Below are 13,326 nucleotides of genomic sequence, written 5' to 3' on the forward strand. Positions count from 1 at the left end.
ACCGCCGACCCTCTCCCCGGTATACGCGTCCCCTACATAGCTGTACTGTGACCGCCGACCCTCTCCCCGGTATACGCGTCCCCCTGTATAACTGTACTGTGACCGCCGACCCTCTCCCCGGTATACGCGTCCCCTGTATAGCTGTACTGTGACCGCCGACCCTCTCCCCGGTATACGCGTCCCCCTGTATAACTGTACTGTGACCGCCGACCCTCTCCCCGGTATACGCGTCTCCTGTATAGCTGTACTGTGACCGCCGACCCTCTCCCCGGTATACGCGTCTCCTGTATAGCTGTACTGTGACCGCCGACCCTCTCCCCGATATACGCGTCCCCTGTATAGCTGTACTGTGACCGCCGACCCTCTCCCCCATATACGCGTCCCCTACATAACTGTACTGTGACCGCCGACCCTCTCCCCGGTATACGCGTCCCCTACATAGCTGTACTGTGACCGCCGACCCTCTCCCCGGTATACGCGTCCCCTGTATAACTGTACTGTGACCGCCGACCCTCTCCCCCGTATACGCGTCCCCTGTATAACTGTACTGTGACCGCCGACCCTCTCCCCCGTATACGCGTCCCCTGTATAACTGTACTGTGACCGCCGACCCTCTCCCCCGTATACGCGTCCCCTGTATAACTGTACTGTGACCGCCGACCCTCTCCCCCGTATACGCGTCCCCTGTATAACTGTACTGTGACCGCCGACCCTCTCCCCGATATACGCGTCCCCTGTATAACTGTACTGTGACCGCCGACCCTCTCCCCCGTATACGTGTCCCCTACATAACTGTACTGTGACCGCCGACCCTCTCCCCCGTATACGTGTCCCCTACATAACTGTACTGTGACCGCCAACCCTCTCCCCGGTATACGTGTCCCCTACATAACTGTACTGTGACCGCCGACCCTCTCCCCCGTATACGTGTCCCCTACATAACTGTACTGTGACCGCCGACCCTCTCCCCGGTATACGCGTCCCCTGTATAGCTGTACTGTGACCGCCGACCCTCTCCCCCGTATACGTGTCCCCTACATAACTGTACTGTGACCGCCGACCCTCTCCCCGGTATACGCATCCCTCTCACTTATCCCCTATCTAGCTGTCCCATCACCTATAGAATCCCCTTATTTTCCTCTCTGCAGCTCTTTGTGTTGGGGGATCTGGCCGCCTGTCTCGCTCCGCCTGTCTCTCCTATTACATCCCCCCCTCTCCGGCCCTGGCGCGGGGCCCGGCTCGCTCTCTCTGGGCAGCATTACTTCCAGTAGCTGTTTACATGGGACCCTATGGGAAGCTCGGAGAGATCCGTCTGCACGTTAGCGGGACAGACGGCCTAATGAGATGACTGTGCTTCCTCCTGCCCCCACAGTCAGAGTGAGGGGCCCCCCGGGGCCGGAGCAGCAGGTTACACAGCTGTAAATCTCCTTATCCTGGAAGCTGCTCAGCTGATCGCAGCAATAGAGGAAGGAAAACAGCAGCAGACACAGGCCATAAAGATGAGTGATGGCGCCCCCAGCCCAACCACCGGGATATGGTGGAGCAGCGCCCCCAATAGGCAGTACCAGTCACTGCTGCAGGTGCATGGCCTGTACTCTCTATCATCTCCACAGATCATCCCCATATATCAGGCAGGTGAGAGAGCGAAGTACTCACAGCCCGCCGGTCACCACTACGGGAACTTACACGTCACCAGATGATCCATGTCAATCATGTTCCCCTGATCCGGCTGCAGATGCAACACCAAGAACCCTGCAGAGAAAACCAATAAAAAAGCTCCTGTCACCTTAGAGTAGGAGGGACAGTATGTCTCTGTGCCCATCACCCTGCAGTGGGAGGGGCAGTCTATACGTACCGATGAAGAGTGGGGCGGCCGCTCGTATATCCGGCCAGATGCTCTTGAAGTAGGAGATGTTGGTCTGGATGAGACGCGGGATCATGTCTGGATATCCCAGCAGCTGCCAAACAGACAAGTCAAGCAGATCATTCCCGTCATCCCCCCCACAGACCACTGGTTTTGCCCCATCCTTCTCACCAGGTGTTTGCAGACGTTGTTCATGAACTCCCCATAGTGCAGGCCTCTGTCGGGGTGCAGGTGTGCGGTGAACATCTCCTCCAGACCTTGGTTGCTTAGACTGGGGGCGCAAATCTGCAGAGCAAACTTACAGGCCTGGAAAAGGAGAGGGGACATGTAGAAGACAACCTGGAGAAACCTGGCCGGCCTCTGCTGCCCACACCTGCGCCATATTCACCTTCACAACCTCCGGTTTGGGGTCCTGCAGGTGGAGCAGTAATGTCACCAAACCATTCAGGATCTGCTCGAACAGCGTCTCCTCCCCGTCTCCAGAGCTGAACTTCGTCAAATTCCCAAATAAGATAATGGAGGATCTGCGCAATTCTTCTCTCTCCTAGATAATGACCAGAGACATGACGCCAGGGCACAGTGACCCCACCGACCAAGACGACATGGACCCCCCCCCTGCCCCCCGGGGTCGGAAGACCGAAATATAGTTGAAAAAAAAAAAATTAACATTATACACTCCACAACAGGTCCCAGTATTATATGCTCCTCAGTACGCCCCCTCACATATACAGAATTATATGTCCCTTAGTACACCGCGCCCCCCCCCCACACACACATACAGTATTATGTGCTCCTCAGTATACCCCCCCACAGTATTATATCCTCCTCAGTACGCCTCCACACACAGTATTATATGCTCCTCCGTACGCCCCCTCACATATACAGTATTATATTATATGTCCCTTAGTACACCGCGCCCCCCCCCCCCCCACACACACACACACAGTATTATGTGCTCCTCAGTATACCCCCCCACACACAGTATTATATGCTCCTCCGTACGCCCCCACACACAGTATTATATGCTCCTCAGTACGCCCCCACACACAGTATTATATGCTCCTCCGTACGCCCCCTCACATATACAGTATTATATGCACCTTAGTACACGCCCCCCCTACACACACAGTATTATATGCTCCTCAGTACAATCCCCCCCACACACAGTATTAGATGCTTCTCAGTATGCCCCCCCACACACAGTATTATATGCTCCTCAGCATGTCCCCCCCACACACAGTATTATATACTCCTCAGTACAATCCCCCTCACACACAGTATTAGATGCTTCTCAGTATGCCCCCCCACACACAGTATTATATGCTCCTCAGTACACCCCCCCCACACACACACAGTATCATATGCTCCTCAGTATGCCCCCCCCACACACAGTATTATATGCTCCTCAGTATGTCCCCCCACATACAGTATTATATGCTCCTCAGTATGTCCCCCCCACACACACACATTATATGCTCCTCAGTACGCCTCCACACACACAGTATTATACGCTCCTCAGTACGCCCCCACACACAGTATCATGCGCTCCTCAGTACGCCCCCACACACAGTATCATATGCTCCTTAGTATGCCCCCACACACACACAGTATTATATGCTCCTCAGTACGCCCCCACACACAGTATGCACCCCCCCCCCTCCAAATGCCTGTTACTCACATGGTCAAAGAAGGGTCTGATCCGGATGGCAGTGTGGATAAGGAGTGAGTGCACATCCAGGTCCTGCACATGCGGCAGCAGACGAGACAGGTTGGTCATGGCCTCCTGGGTCACTATATGGTCGGGGTCTTCTCGGTCATCCATGGCATTTATCATGGCGGTCAGCAGGGAGGATCCATGTTTTCGTACCTGGAAAAAAGCCAAATTTATGGAGTGATCATATTTCCCCATTACCCCCCACCCCAACTACAGAGCCCTCACCTTCTCAGGATATCCAACTGACATGTTCCCCAGACCACGGACCGCGAGCATGCGCACAGTCACACTGCTGTCCTTCAACCGGCAGGTCATGCTGTCCATCAGCGGATCCAGGAAGATGAGGTCACTGAGGTCACTACTCTGCAGAAGCTGGACACAGGGCGGAGATGTGAGATACGTCATATACAGTGGGAGGAGTCTGACCTACTGATGGGCGGAGACGGTGAGATACATCATATACACAGTGGGAGGAGTCTGACCTACTGATGGGCGGAGATGGTGAGATACATCATATACAGTGGGAGGAGTCTGACCTACTGATGGGCGGAGACGGTGAGATACATCATATACACAGTGGGAGGAGTCTGACCTACTGATGGGCAGAGACTACACAGGGCGGAGACGGTGAGATACGTCATATACAGTGGGAGGAGTCTGACCAACTGATGGGCGGAGACTACACAGGGCGGAGACTGTGAGATACATCATATACACAGTGGGAGGAGTCTGACCTACTGATGGGCGGAGACGGTGAGATACATCATATACAGTGGGAGGAGTCTGACCTACTGATGGGTGGAGACGGTGAGATACATCATATACACAGTGGGAGGAGTCTGACCTACTGATGGGCAGAGACTACACAGGGCAGAGACGGTGAGATACGTCATATACAGTGGGAGGAGTCTGACCAACTGATGGGCGGAGACTACACAGGGCGGAGACTGTGAGATACATCATATACACAGTGGGAGGAGTCTGACCTACTGATGGGTGGAGACTACACAGGGCGAAGACTGCGAGATATATCATATACACAGTGGGAGGAGTCTGACCTACAGATGGGCGGAGACTACACAGGGCGAAGACGGTGAGATACATCATATACACAGTGGGAGGAGTCTGACCTACTGATGGGCGGAGACTACACAGGGTGGAGACGGTGAGATATGTCATACACAGTGGGAGGAGTCTGACCTGCTGATGGGCGGAGACTACAGAGAGCGAAGATGGTGAGATACATCATATACACAGTGGGAGGAGTCTGACCTACTGATGGAAATCCAGGGGGATCTCAAACAGAAATGACCGGACCTGCTCACTACACCTCCCCTCCTACTGCTCGGACTACTCCCCCCATTATTCCCAGCACACATGGCCTCCTCTGTGATGCTATTAGCCCGGCTTTTACGTGTCTTCTTTGCCCATTTTGAACGTGGTGAGGTGTGAAGCACAACAAGCAGATGTCCACTGCGCTCCACGTCACCCCGAAGCGGCTGGGCCTTGCAGCTCTAGTATGGATAGCGCGCGGTGTTGATAGATGGGGCGAGGTGCCAGGCCGGCTCGCTCCTCCACCACACGGCTCCCTCAGCTGCTCGTGTTACAACCTCGGCTTCCAGGACACAGGAGCGGTGGCTGCATCAGTCCAGGGAGAGCGGAGGAGCAGCAGATGATGGATTTTTCCATAACCCTGAAAGTCCTGCCAGAGCTGCGCTCAACAGTGATGCAAGACATTTGTTATGCTGGAAACTTCCAGAATGGTGAAAATTACAGAAGACGAGGACGCGGCTCTATCTGAGCTACTGAGATACAGAGGAAGAGGAGGAGGCGGCTGTATCTGTGGTACTGACATACAGAGGAGGAGGAGGCGACAGCTCTATCTGTGCTACTGACATACAGAGGAGGAGGAGGAGGCGGCTCTATCTGTGCTACTGACATAAAGAGGAGGAGGAGGCGACGGCTCTATCTGTGCTACTGACATACAGAGGAGGAGGAGGAGGAGGCGGCTCTATCTGTGCTACTGACATACAGAAGAGGAGGCGGCGACGGCTCTATCTGAGCTACTGACATACAGAGGAGGAGGAGGAGGAGGCAGCTCTATCTGTGCTACTGACATACAGAGGAGGAGGAGGAGGCGACGGCTCTATCGGTGCCACTGCCATAGAGAGGAGGAGGCAGCTCTATCTGTGCTACTGACATACAGAGGAGGAGGAGGAGGCAGCTCTATCTGAGCTACTGACATACAGAGGAGGAGGAGGAGGCAGCTCTATCTGTGCTACTGACATACAGAGGAGGAGGAGGAGGCGATGGCTCTATCGGTGCCACTGCCATAGAGAGGAGGAGGCAGCTCTATCTGTGCTACTGACATACAGAGGAAGAGGAGGAGGCAGCTCTATCTGTGCTACTGACATACAGAGGAGGAGGAGGCGGCGGCTCTATCTGTGCTACTGACATACAGAGGAAGAGGAGGAGGCAGCTCTATCTGTGCTACTGACATACAGAGGAGGAGGAGGCGGCAGCTCTATCTGTGCCACTGCCATAGAGAGGAGGAGGCAGCTCTATCTGTGCTACTGAGATACAGAGCAAGAGGAGGAGGAGGCAGCTCTATCTGTGCTACTGTCATACAGAGGAAGAGGAGGAGGCAGCTCTATCTGTGCTACTGACATACAGAGGAGGAGGAGGAGGCGGCTCTATCTGTGCTACTGACATACAGAGGAAGAGGAGGAGGCAGCTCTATCTGTGCTACTGACATACAGAGGAGGAGGAGGCGGCGGCTCTATCTGTGCTACTGACATACAGAGGAAGAGGAGGAGGCGGCTGTATCTGTGCTACTGACATACAGAGGAGGAGGAGGAGGTGGCTCTATCTGTGCTACTGCCCAACAAACTCCATAGGTCCATCACAGTGCGGTCTACATATCTACACACAACGTTTACACATTCTACATATGCAGGGGTGATGCCATTACTGGGGCACAAATCATGGAGGATATGTACATATGATAAGGGGAGGGGGTCACTGACCTGCAACTAATCCCTCAAACACCCTAGCCCCATATCACGTTGCAGTCGTCTTCTCACCTGGGCGAGGAAGGCTGTAGAGGTGATTCGATGGGCGTCAAACGCGCTGCTCTGGGATGACTGCAGTTTCTTTATGATATCGGGGAGTTTTGGTCCAGCGTATCGTACCATGGAGCTGCGACAAGAGAGGAAACGGTGAGAGGGGAGGAGGAGCAACAAAAAAAAAAAAAAATTCAGGTGGTGGAGGGGTCAACTCAACAGCTCATGACCTTGTGCCCATCACGTGACCTCAATCTGGGGTTTGGTAAATAAAAGAGGATAAAGGGGTGACCGGGCCGGGGAATCACTAGAGCGGGGTGACCGGTCCGGGGAATCACTAGAGCGGGGTGACCGGTCCGGGGTATTACTAGAGCGAGGTGACCGGTCCGGGGAATCACTAGAGCGGGGTGACCGGTCCGGGGTATTACTAGAGCGAGGTGACCGGTCCGGGGTATTACTAGAGCGGGGTGACCGGTCCGGGGAATCACTAGAGCGAGGTGATCGGTCCGGGGAATCACTAGAGCGAGGTGATCGGTCCGGGGAATCACTAGAGCGGGGTGACCGGTCCGGGGAATCACTAGAGCGAGGTGATCGGTCCGGGGAATCACTAGAGCGGGGTGACCGGTCCGGGGTATTACTAGAGCGGGGTGATCGGTCCGGGGTATTACTAGAGCGGGGTGACCGGTCCGGGGAATCACTAGAGCGAGGTGACCGGTCCGGGGAATTACTAGAGCGGGGTGACCGGTCCGGGGAATTACTAGAGCGGGGTGATCGGTCCGGGATATTACTAGAGCGGGGTGACCGGTCCGGGATATTACTAGAGCGGGGTGACCGGTACAGCCTCTATTTACCTGCTCAGTGACGATACTCCCAGGTGATGAGTCTCCTCCTTCTTCAGGCTCTCCCAGCCTCCATCTGTGGCCACACTCAGCGCAGCCGCTTCACTGCCCCCCCGCACCAACATGAAGTGTAACGTCTCCACCACCAAGCTGCAGAGAAGACAAGCACTGGTCAGTGAGCGGGTATATAGGGGGTGGAGTATACTGCAGCGGGTGTATAGGGGGTGGAGTATACTGCAGCGGGTGTATAGGGGGTGGAGTATACTGCAGCGGGTGTATAGGGGGCGGAGTATACTGCAGCGGGTGTATAGGGGGCGGAGTATACTGCAGCGGGTGTATAGGGGGCGGAGTATACTGCAGCGGGTGTATAGGGGGCGGAGTATACTGCAACGGGTGTATAGGGGCGGAGTATACTGCAGCGGGTGTATAGGGGGCGGAGTATACTGCAACGGGTGTATAGGGGGCGGAGTATACTGCAACGGGTGTATAGGGGGCGGAGTATACTGCAGCGGGTGTATAGGGGGTGGAGTATACTGCAACGGGTGTATAGGGGGTGGAGTATACTGCAGCGGGTGTATAGGGGCGGAGTATACTGCAGCGGGTGTATAGGCGGTAGAGTATACTGCAGCGGGTGTATAGGCGGTAGAGTATACTGCAGCGGGTGTATAGGGGGCGGAGTATACTGCAGCGGGTGTATAGGGGGCGGAGTATACTGCAGCGGGTGTATAGGGGGCGGAGTATACTGCAGCGGGTGTATAGGGGGCGGAGTATACTGCAACGGGTGTATAGGGGGTGGAGTATACTGCAGCGGGTGTATAGGGGCGGAGTATACTGCAGCGGGTGTATAGGGGGCGGAGTATACTGCAACGGGTGTATAGGGGGCGGAGTATACTGCAGCGGGTGTATAGGGGGCGGAGTATACTGCAGCGGGTGTATAGGGGGTGGAGTATACTGCAGCGGGTGTATAGGGGGTGGAGTATACTGCAGCGGGTGTATAGGGGGTGGAGTATACTGCAGCGGGTGTATAGGGGGCGGAGTATACTGCAACGGGTGTATAGGGGGCGGAGTATACTGCAGCGGGTGTATAGGGGGCGGAGTATACTGCAGCGGGTGTATAGGCGGTAGAGTATACTGCAGCGGGTGTATAGGGGGTGGAGTATACTGCAGCGGGTGTATAGGGGGCGGAGTATACTGCAGCGGGTGTATAGGGGGCGGAGTATACTGCAGCGGGTGTATAGGGGGTGGAGTATACTGCAGCGGGTGTATAGGGGGTGGAGTATACTGCAGCGGGTGTATAGGGGGTGGAGTATACTGCAGCGGGTGTATAGGGGGCGGAGTATACTGCAACGGGTGTATAGGGGGCGGAGTATACTGCAGCGGGTGTATAGGGGGCGGAGTATACTGCAGCGGGTGTATAGGCGGTAGAGTATACTGCAGCGGGTGTATAGGGGGTGGAGTATACTGCAGCGGGTGTATAGGGGGCGGAGTATACTGCAGCGGGTGTATAGGGGGCGGAGTATACTGCAACGGGTGTATAGGGGGCGGAGTATACTGCAGCGGGTGTATAGGGGGCGGAGTATACTGCAGCGGGTGTATAGGGGGCGGAGTATACTGCAACGGGTGTATAGGGGGCGGAGTATACTGCAGCGGGTGTATAGGGGGCGGAGTATACTGCAGCGGGTGTATAGGCGGTAGAGTATACTGCAGCGGGTGTATAGGGGGTGGAGTATACTGCAGCGGGTGTATAGGGGGCGGAGTATACTGCAGCGGGTGTATAGGGGGCGGAGTATACTGCAGCGGGTGTATAGGGGGCGGAGTATACTGCAGCGGGTGTATAGGGGGCAGAGTATACTGCAGCGGGTGTATAGGGGGCGGAGTATACTGCAGCAGGAGTATAGGGGGTAGAGTATACTGCAGCGGGTGTATAGGCGGTAGAGTATACTGCAGCGGGTGTATAGGGGGCGGAGTATACTGCAGCGGGTGTATAGGGGGCGGAGTATACTGCAGCGGGTGTATAGGGGGCGGAGTATACTGCAGCGGGTGTATAGGGGGCGGAGTATACTGCAGCGGGTGTATAGGGGGCGGAGTATACTGCAGCGGGTGTATAGGCGGTAGAGTATACTGCAGCGGGTGTATAGGGGGCGGAGTATACTGCAGCGGGTGTATAGGGGCGGAGTATACTGCAGCGGGTGTATAGGTGGTGGAGTATACTGCAGAAGGAGTATAGGGGGTAGAGTATACTGCAGCGGGTGTATAGGCGGTAGAGTATACTGCAGCGGGTGTATAGGGGCGGAGTATACTGCAGCGGGTGTATAGGGGGTGGAGTATACTGCAGCGGGCGTATAGGGGGTGGTGTATACTGCAGCGGGCGTATAGGGAGCGGAGTATACTACAGCGGGTGTATGGGGGGGGGGGGAGTATACTGCAGCGGGAGTACAGGTAAGGGAATATACCGCATCATGTACAGAGCTGGAGTTCTTCAGCGCCCTTTGACCTTTTCCTATGTGCGGCCATGTTGGGCTCCTCACCTGCAGGGTTCCAGGCTGCGGCTGCCCTGGCTGGGGTTCTTCCGCTCCTTGTTGGATCCCAGGTTCTTGGGCGGTTGGACGCCCACCATACTGCTGACCCGCAGGAGCAGGGCCACAAAGAGCGGGCAGTAAAGCTCCTGGACAGCGGGCGAGGACTCCGGCTGGGAGAGAACCTCACGTAGGGCACACGAGGCCTGGAAGAGAATGGAGGCGTGAGGAGCCAGAGACCCCGCGTCTCACCACACCACCCCCGCAGTCAGCCTGCAAGACACAGCCTGCCACCCAGCTTTCCCAGCAACCTCAATGGCATAGTAGCCAGGTACACACTGAGCGGCAGATGACATCATCACAAACAGGAGGAGCGGCCGGAACCCGGAGAAGAGCCGGAGACATCTGACAGGAGAAACACTTACTACAGGCTCAAATTACTGACACCCACTCACAGCTGTGCAGACCCCAAACTCACAGCCCGCATTAACCCATTCCTCCCCCAACAGTCTACAGGCGCAGACAGGATCTAATCTGCCCCACAGGTGAGAGAAGAGCCCCAGAGAGAGGCCTGTATTATACCCCAGAGCTGCACTCACTATTCTGCTGGTACAGTCACTGTGTACATACATTACTTATCCTGTATTATACTCCAGAGCTGCGCTCACTATTCTGCTGGTACAGTCACTGTGTACATACATTACATTACTTATCCTGTATTATACTCCAGAGCTGCGCTCACTATTCTGCTGGTGCAGTCACTGTGTACATACATTACTTATCCTGTATTATACTCCAGAGCAGCGCTCACTATTCTGCTGGTACAGTCACTGTGTACATACATTACATTACTTATCCTGTATTATACTCCAGAGCTGCGCTCACTATTCTGCTGGTGCAGTCACTGTGTACATACATTACATTACTTATCCTGTATTATACCCCAGAGCTGCGCTCACTATTCTGCTGGTACAGTCACTGTGTACATACATTACATTACTTATCCTGTATTATACTCCAGAGCTGCGCTCACTATTCTGCTGGTGCAGTCACTGTGTACATACATTACTTATCCTGTATTATACTCCAGAGCAGCGCTCACTATTCTGCTGGTACAGTCACTGTGTACATACATTACATTACTTATCCTGTATTATACTCCAGAGCTGCGCTCACTATTCTGCTGGTGCAGTCACTGTGTACATACATTACATTACTTATCCTGTATTATACCCCAGAGCTGCGCTCACTATTCTGCTGGTACAGTCACTGTGTACATACATTACATTACTTATCGTGTAATATACTCCAGAGCTGCGCTCACTATTCTGCTGGTACAATCACTCTGTACATACATTACTTATCCTGTATTATACTCCAGAGCTGCGCTCACTATTCTGCTGGTACAGTCACTGTGTACATACATTACTTATCCTGTATTATACTCCAGAGCTGCGCTCACTATTCTGCTGGTGCAGTCACTGTATACATACATTACATTACTTATCCTGTATTATACTCCAGAGCTGCGATCACTATTGTGCTGGTACAGTCACTGTGTACATACATTACTTATCCTGTATTATACTCCAGAGCTGCGCTCACTATTCTAAAGAGCTGTGTATTTATAAGCATATAATACTATAGGGGGGGCCACTGTGCAGCATATAATCCTGTCTGGGGTCTCCTCACTATTTGTTTTCTAGCAGACGAGATATTAGCTCACGCTGTAAGAATATTATATATTATATAAGACAGATCCGGCGCGATGTAAATGGTGAATATTGATTGTACTAAGTAGTACATGGCGCGCACTTCACCTCTCAGTACCGAGTAGTAAATGGCGCACGCCTCACCTCTCAGTACCGAGTAGTAAATGGCGCATGCTTCTCCTCAGTACTAAGTAGTAAATGGCGCACGTTTACCCTCTCAGTACTAAGTAGTAAATGGCGCACGCTTCACCTCTCAGTACTAAGTAGTAAATGGCGCACGCTTCACCTCTCAGTATTAAGTAGTACATGGCGCACGCTTCACCTCTCAGTACTAAGTAGTAAATGGCGCACGCTTCTCCTCAGTACTAAGTAGTAAATGGCGCGCGCTTCTCCTCAGTACTAAGTAGTAAATGGCGCACGCTTCTCCTCAGTACTAAGTAGTAAAGGGCGCAGGCTTCACCTCTCAGTACCAAGTAGTAAATGGCGCACGCTTCACCTCTCAGTACTAAGTAGTAAATGGCGCATGCTTCTCCTCAGTACTAAGTAGTAAATGGCATGCGCTTCACCTCTCAGTACTAAGTAGTAAATGGCGTACGCTTCTCCTCAGTACTAAGTAGTAAATGGCGCACGTTTACCCTCTCAGTACTAAGTAGTAAATGGCGCACGCCTCACCTCTCAGTACCAAGTAGTAAATGGCGCACGCCTCACCTCTCAGTACCAAGTAGTAAATGGCGCATGCTTCTCCTCAGTACTAAGTAGTAAATGGCGCACGCTTCACCTCTCAGTACTAAGTAGTTAATAGCGCATGCTTCACCTCTCAGTACTAAGTAGAAAATAGCGCGCGCTTCACCTCAGTACTAAGTAGTAAATGGCGCATGCTTCACCTCTCAGTACCAAGTAGTAAATGGCGCACGCTTCTCCTCAGTACTAAGTAGTAAATGGCGCACGCTTCACCTCTCAGTACTAAGTAGTAAATGGCGCACGCTTCACCTCTCAGTATTAAGTAGTACATGGCGCACGCTTCTCCTCAGTACTAAGTAGTAAATGGCATGCGCTTCACCTCTCAGTACTAAGTAGTAAATGGCGTACGCTTCTCCTCAGTACTAAGTAGTAAATGGCGCACGCTTCACCTCTCAGTACTAAGTAGTTAATAGCGCATGCTTCACCTCTCAGTACTAAGTAGAAAATAGCGCGCGCTTCACCTCAGTACTAAGTAGTAAATGGCGCATGCTTCACCTCTCAGTACCAAGTAGTAAATGGCGCACGCTTCACCTCTCAGTACTAAGTAGTAAATGGCGCACGCTTCACCTCTCAGTATTAAGTAGTAAATGGCGCACGCTTCACCTCTCAGTATTAAGTAGTACATGGCGCACGCTTCACCTCTCAGTACTAAGTAGTAAATGGCGCACGCTTCACCTCTCAGTACTAAGTAGTAAATGGCGCACGCTTCTCCTCAGTACTAAGTAGTAAATGGCATGCGCTTCACCTCTCAGTACTAAGTAGTAAATGGCGTACGCTTCACCTCTCAGTACTAAGTAGTAAATAGCGCATGCTTCACCTCTCAGTACTAAGTAGAAAATAGCGCGCGCTTCACCTCAGTACTAAGTAGTAAATGGCGC

At 53.4% G+C, this 13,326-nt stretch overlaps 1 protein-coding gene across 4 annotated transcripts in view; it reads right to left on the bottom strand.

Annotated features, from left to right (window-relative positions):
• The window catches only part of MROH1 (maestro heat like repeat family member 1), a 50,445-nt gene that overhangs the window by 3,863 nt on the left and 33,256 nt on the right, over positions 1–13,326 (bottom strand). For all 4 annotated transcript variants that reach the window (XM_075270018.1, XM_075270015.1, XM_075270016.1 and 1 more), the window contains 9 exons: positions 10,008–10,201; positions 7,492–7,629; positions 6,662–6,776; positions 3,804–3,950; positions 3,543–3,731; positions 2,253–2,408; positions 2,036–2,170; positions 1,856–1,958; positions 1,687–1,752 (listed from right to left, as the gene is read on the bottom strand). In XM_075270018.1, the coding sequence (XP_075126119.1) occupies positions 1,687–1,752; positions 1,856–1,958; positions 2,036–2,170; positions 2,253–2,408; positions 3,543–3,731; positions 3,804–3,950; positions 6,662–6,776; positions 7,492–7,629; positions 10,008–10,201 (1,243 nt within the window). The remainder of the gene's footprint in view (positions 1–1,686; positions 1,753–1,855; positions 1,959–2,035; positions 2,171–2,252; positions 2,409–3,542; positions 3,732–3,803; positions 3,951–6,661; positions 6,777–7,491; positions 7,630–10,007; positions 10,202–13,326) is intronic.

The sequence above is a fragment of the Leptodactylus fuscus genome, chromosome 4 (assembly GCF_031893055.1).
Source record: "Leptodactylus fuscus isolate aLepFus1 chromosome 4, aLepFus1.hap2, whole genome shotgun sequence".
In the NCBI taxonomy this organism is placed as follows: Eukaryota; Metazoa; Chordata; class Amphibia; order Anura; family Leptodactylidae; genus Leptodactylus; species Leptodactylus fuscus.